The 6,000-nt window shown below is 38.5% G+C and overlaps 1 protein-coding gene across 1 annotated transcript in view; it reads left to right on the forward strand.

Moving 5' to 3' along the window:
• Window positions 1-5,728, forward strand: part of ZPLD1 (zona pellucida like domain containing 1) — a 30,368-nt gene extending 24,640 nt beyond the window's left edge. Inside the window, exons 11-12 of the mRNA XM_033517842.1 lie at window positions 2,963-2,992; window positions 4,873-5,728. Of these exons, the coding sequence (XP_033373733.1) occupies window positions 2,963-2,992; window positions 4,873-5,048 (206 nt within the window). The 3' untranslated portion in view covers window positions 5,049-5,728. The remainder of the gene's footprint in view (window positions 1-2,962; window positions 2,993-4,872) is intronic.
• The last annotated feature ends 272 nt before the right edge of the window (window positions 5,729-6,000 follow it).

The following is a 6,000-nucleotide window of genomic DNA, read 5'->3' on the forward strand; positions in this document are numbered from 1 at the left end:
GGAAATTTTTTGCAGTTGAATGTAAATTTGCAGTGATGTAAGGGATAAATTCTCTGTGAGTTTGCTGAGTATTATTTTTACTACTGCTGATTATTTTTTACTACATTTTTTACTACTTTGTTTGGTAGAAATTTTGAGCTAGTATTTTTGTTTTGCTCTCACATGCTTCCTCCTCTAGTAAAATCACTGTGGGATGCTGTTATACATATAAAGCCATTATAAAAGTCCAGACTCAGTAGGTTGACTTCTTTTTTTGTCAGATTTCACAGGAGATAATAGAATTTAAGGTACTGTGCTCAATGTTGCAATTTAATTTGGATGGATAATGAATATTCACTGTCACTTTCTATTTACCATTTCTTCCAGCTTCCCTCTGGGTTTTTTATCTACATATGGCTTAAAATTAATGCACACTATTCTTAGATTCAGCTATAAGAAAGAAATGGGACAAAACCATTGTAAATTTTAAACAGTGGGCCAAAATCCACTGCTTTAAATTGAGGGTGAAATGCCATGATTTTCATTTTTATTGCCAATTGTTTTAGGGAAAAAAAAACCCAAAAGGCAGCTCTAAATGTAACCTGCAGTGTCTGAAAAAAAAAAAAAAGTGGATGTGATTGTTGTTTAAGTTTTACAAATTACATATTTATAAGTAGTTGAAGTTAAGCAACTGATTTCAGCTGTCTTAGGTTTAGGATGCTGAGAGTAGGACTGAACCTGGTCTAGTTTAAAACTTGAGAATAAAATCTTTCTTTAAATGCCACCTGGTTGTACCTGCATACAAAGAGAGCAACTGACCCTGCAGAGTGGGGAACCACCTAACAAGAGACCATTCCTAGAACAAATAGCCTCCGTTATGAGCAGCATTTCTGCAATAAAAATGAGCCATTTTTTTGCATTATACCTGGTCCCATTTGAGCTGCTGCCATCTGATTAGCCAAGAAAAAGTGAGAAGAACTAACTTCAAAGTTGCATACATGAGTACATGTGGGAAACGAATGACGGATTTGCTCAGCCAAGCAAGTGTGCTGGGGTAATGCTGCCTCAAGCAAGGAATGGAAACTTGATACAAGTTTCTTATACAAGCAGCCCCTGCTAGGTAATATAGCTCATGATTCAAGTCCTGTGAATGCTGTTCTTACAATTAAAAAAACAACAAAAAAAGAATGATACTTATCAATTACCTTTAAACACTGCATAGCTTCGAGCAAAGAGATCTGATGGATGTTTAACAGCCCCAAAGAAAGGATAAACAATTTTATAATTTCATGACAACTTTTGAAGTTGTTTAAATGAAATCATGAATAAGGCTGAAAAAAGGTAACCAATTTTTTAGGTGTGTTCTAAAAGTGTGTGGATAAACCTTTTTTGGTTTCTCCATCTTCATAGTTTCATAGTGCTTTCAGAGCATTCTACTCGTGCTGACAGAAGGATGTTTTAATGGGAAGTACTTGAAAAAAAATGGGATTACATTCTAAACTCTGTCACAAATTTAATGAGTGGCAATAAGCAAGTCCCTCAATCTGACTTGTATTTTCCTTTTTCTTCTGGATCAGAAAGAAGGAATTAGTCTTGCTGTCAATTCCCATTGTGAAAATAAGCTCATGTGAACCAGGAGGTTTATGAATACTTTCATTAACAAACTAAAAGGGGGAATATCATGAGAGAACTTGACCAAAACTATTTGGATGATGGATAAATTTGGATAATTTTGGTTAACTTAAAAAAATTTAGTTAAATTTTGGAAAAGGAATGCACTCAATCAGTCCAAACCACTGGCTTGCATTGATGTGATGCTGCATGGAGGTGCTTTACACTCTTTTCAAGGCCAGCTCTGGTCTAGCTTTAGCACAGATACATTTGTCCAGAGCTCATCAAACCTGCTGCACCTTTCTCACCACAGTCCCTATGGCAGTAGGAGGACTGTGCAGATGTGCAGCCCTTCACTTCCCTCATTTAGGGTCGAGATGTACCTGTCCTGGGCTGGCCTGTGCTCACCAGTACCTGCAGAGGCTCCTCAAGATAGCCAGGTCCCCCATGAGCTGTCACCAGCTGTTCTGGCAGTGGAGCTGCTGATGCAGCTGCCTTGGTAGGAACTGAATAGTGCTGCTGCAAAATAGGGATGGTCCTTCTCCTGTGTGTTTCTGAACTCATGTTTCTAACATTTGGCTCTTTTCAGAGAAAGGTTATTTTTTTCTGTTACTCTAAAATAAGTCATTAAGGGAGACATACACATGAGAAAATGTTTTAGTCTCTCTACGGAAACAAAGAGGGTACCTACTTGTGAAGTTAAAATTATGTAGCTTTTGATAGATGTCTCACTTTAGCTTGGGAGACAGCTGCTCAAAACAAATGTATACGTGAACTGTGCTTATGGATTGCACAAAAGAACCCCAAAACAGTGTCAAGAAATGTAATTCTGAAATTGACACTGATAAGTAAAAACTGAAGGCAAAATACAAATGTTACCCTGACTATAAAACCACTATGTAACTGCCAAGAAGAAAATGAGCATGGTGAAAAGAGTTTTTTTGTAATAATTTATAGTCACTGACTATAGTTTTTTCCTATAGAGTTATTTTATAATATGATTAAGTGAATGGACTTACACATAACTTTGTGCTTATGCTTGTGCTCTCACTGAGGGAGAAAATGGAACTGGCCATCTTTTCAGTTAAGAGATTCCTGATTTAAGGTGGTGGGTTTGTTCTTCCACAAGACATTAAAAATATCAATTACTATTTTAATATCTCCTGATATTAAAAATGAAGCAATGACATGCAATTAATGTTATTGTCCATATTTTAACAGAGATGTTAAAAGCTGCTAGTCAATGTTGCAAGTAGAGCTGATGTATTTTTAAAATAAAGCTACAAATATTAGCTTTTGTGTTGCACGAGGGGAGGAGGTTGGCAGATGTATTTTAAAAGTATAACACATGCCATTTTTATTTTTTATATAGATGAGACACCAACCAACAACTCAGAGCTTGGTAAGTTAATCAGAATTCCAAGAAACATAATAGAGGGTTTATGAGAAAAGCAGAGCTGAGGATGAACCATTTTATTTAATATTTATGCACTGGGATTTTTTATTTTTCTTTTTTTCTTTTTGTGTTTTTTTTTGTTGTTTAAATGAGTCAATACCAACATGTGTTGAAAAGAAAGCAATCGGTGAGTATGGAATTCTCAGTTTAATTTGTGCACCCAGTACCATCTGCACTGAAACTTTTAATTCCTGTGATAAAATCAAAATGAAGATCTGATGCTATAGCATATGAGGGTGAAGGGTACATTATAGCCACCAGATGCAAAACCAGACTTAAGCAGCAAAATTTTCCCATGCCACACAGGAGTAGAGCAGGAAAATTGTTATTATGGTATGGTCTAGCATGGTTCACATCTCAAAACCAGAAGGTCAGAACTTCAGCTCCTGTTCTCCTAGCATTTAACCACACAAAGAGCCTGTGGAGAAACTTGAACTTGTGCCCTGCTAGGGCAGTGAAGGAAACAGGCTGCTGGGGAGATCAGCTCTTAAGTTTTAGGGTGCTTTTCCTTTGAGCCCTTGGAACAGTTATTTCAGCCTGTTCTCTGCTGGTAGCTAGGAGTGGCTGATAGCTAAGAAAGGATGATCAGGTGGCACATTGGGCCATTCCACCTTGTATTTTGTCATAACTGGACTGAGTGGAACAAGGAATCCATCCTGCCCTCTGAACTCTAACGCTATTTGTTCCTTTCTTTACTCAATTTAGAACATATGAAAGCAGCTACTGTTCTTGTCTGTCATGGAGAGTTCTGCCTGTAATTAATTGCTCCCTGGTGTGCTCCTACCCATGGATAAAATTAAATAAATAAAAAAGCAAATTCTTTATTTGCTGCACACAGTTTGCTGTGTTAATGACTGCTACCTTTCCTTCCCATCCACCAAAAGCAGCAGCTTCTCCATCCCAGAGCAGCAGCCTTTCCTTTGCCTGTTGCTGTCCCTGTGGAGAGCACAGAGGTAGAGAGAGGCAGGGTTACTGATGTAGGGGTCAGAAAGCAGCACAGTGTTGGGAAGGGCAGGGTGACCAGATCAACACTGCTGATTTTCCTTCAGCTTGGGTGAGGAGGGTGGGATTAATGGTGTTGAGGGCAGGTGGCTGCTTCTGGGATGAGCAGTCTGTTTTCTCACATGGAAACTGTGTTGTCATTTCACCTCACTCACCACCACTGGTACATTCTTGTTGGTGCTCAAATGATTTTTTTTCCCCTCCTGCTAGAAAATACTGCACCAGCTGTGGATGTATGTGGCCCATTATCTCAGAACTGGTCTATGAACAGCTTTCTGAACTTTAATAATTAGTCACCTTTTCTACCTGAGAATTGATAAACATATTAAGAAGCCCTTTCTGAAGGTGTACAACAAACTTGTAGAATGTCCACTATCCTGTGCCAGACATGTCTGCTGATTTACATAAACTTTGAACTGAAATGTAGATAGTGATAGTGGGGAAGAAATCCTTTCATTAGCTTGATTAGGCCACAAATCCTTACACATCTACCTTGACAGTCCTTGGATAAGTCCTTGAATAATGATAGTCTTGCCTTGTGTAACACAGGTCAAGGTTGGTCACTAGCAGATGAGGGATAATGCCTTAGAAGGCATACATCTTTATCCCCCAGCATGATTGAAATTGAAAGATTAAATTACTGTTTTCAAAATGTACTTAGATAACCTTTATCCAAGTAGACAGCTGCTCATTCTGAGGTACAGTTTTAGTTCCTTCTTTGCAATGATTCAGTATGTTGGGTGTTGGAAGGGGAAGGGAGAAGTGTTTGGCGCTCGTGAGAGATAAAACCAGATCTTACCTGAGAATTTTTCTTCTCCTTGCAGCTCACCCAAATGGACCTCCTTTCCAGATGAACACGGTCACCAGTGCGCTGATTTCAGGCATTGTGGTCCTAGGAATTTCAAGCATTTTCTTTTTTGTATGTTCTCTAACCCTTCTGCACAGAAACTGGCCCAACAGCTCAGTCCTGAGTGGCATCCGGAACCCAGTTTTCAACTGAAAGTGATGATTTCTTTGCACTTTGTGTTTGGGGTTGCCTTTCTCATCTGTGAAATATGATTCCATTAAAAAGTAATATTAAGGCAACACTCCAGTGGTATCCAGCTTCTGTTCCAGCTATTCTATATTTGTAGGTTTGCTAGATGATATTGTGTAGGTAAGCAGCAGTGATGTTGGTAACAAGCCTAGAAAATGTTGAGAATCTCAATTGTGTTTGCTATCAGACTGCATGACATTTGCCCATGAATGTGCTGACAATAGAGCTCAAGTCTTCATCCTCTCAGTAAGGTCTAAAAGCTGAAGAGGCTGCAGATGAGAACCTTTCCAAACATGCCACTGTAATTCAAAGGCTGACATATTCAGAAAAATTCATAACTTCATAAACACCTAGTAAAATAAAGATCACTTCTCTTTTGTTATTTCATTTTTCACAAAAACAAGTGTGTCTCAGGAGGAATTTGCTTTCAGCTGTCTTGGCTAAAAATAACCTAAGAAAGCCTTGGAACAAGTAAGTTTTACTTATTTGTAATTTGGAAGTATTTTCTTAAATATGTCTTCCATTGGCTTGTGGAGATACCATGTGTCAAGTATTGCCCAAACTTTCCTCACAGAAAATTATTTTTGGAGCACAATTTGGCAACTGAGTAAAACTCTCACTAATATACCAATTGTTAAGAACAAGTTTTGCCCCGTGAGTTTTTCAGTTCTCAGACAAAACTTCCATTTCCACATGAGGAGTCATCAATCATTGCTTATTTTTTTAGCAGATTTTTTGTGTGAGTTAGACTTGTTCACTGCATGGATGAGGGGAAGAGGGCAACTAGAAGGATAACAGGCTACAAGCAGTACTGTTCTGTTGCCTCTAGTTAATCTGATGAGCATCAACTTACCTGAAGTGAGTGTGAGTGACAGGTGCCCCCAAACAGGAGCACAAGGCAGTGGCTTTGCTGTGT

The sequence above is a fragment of the Parus major genome, chromosome 1, assembly GCF_001522545.3.
Source record: "Parus major isolate Abel chromosome 1, Parus_major1.1, whole genome shotgun sequence".
Classification (NCBI taxonomy): domain Eukaryota; kingdom Metazoa; phylum Chordata; class Aves; order Passeriformes; family Paridae; genus Parus; species Parus major.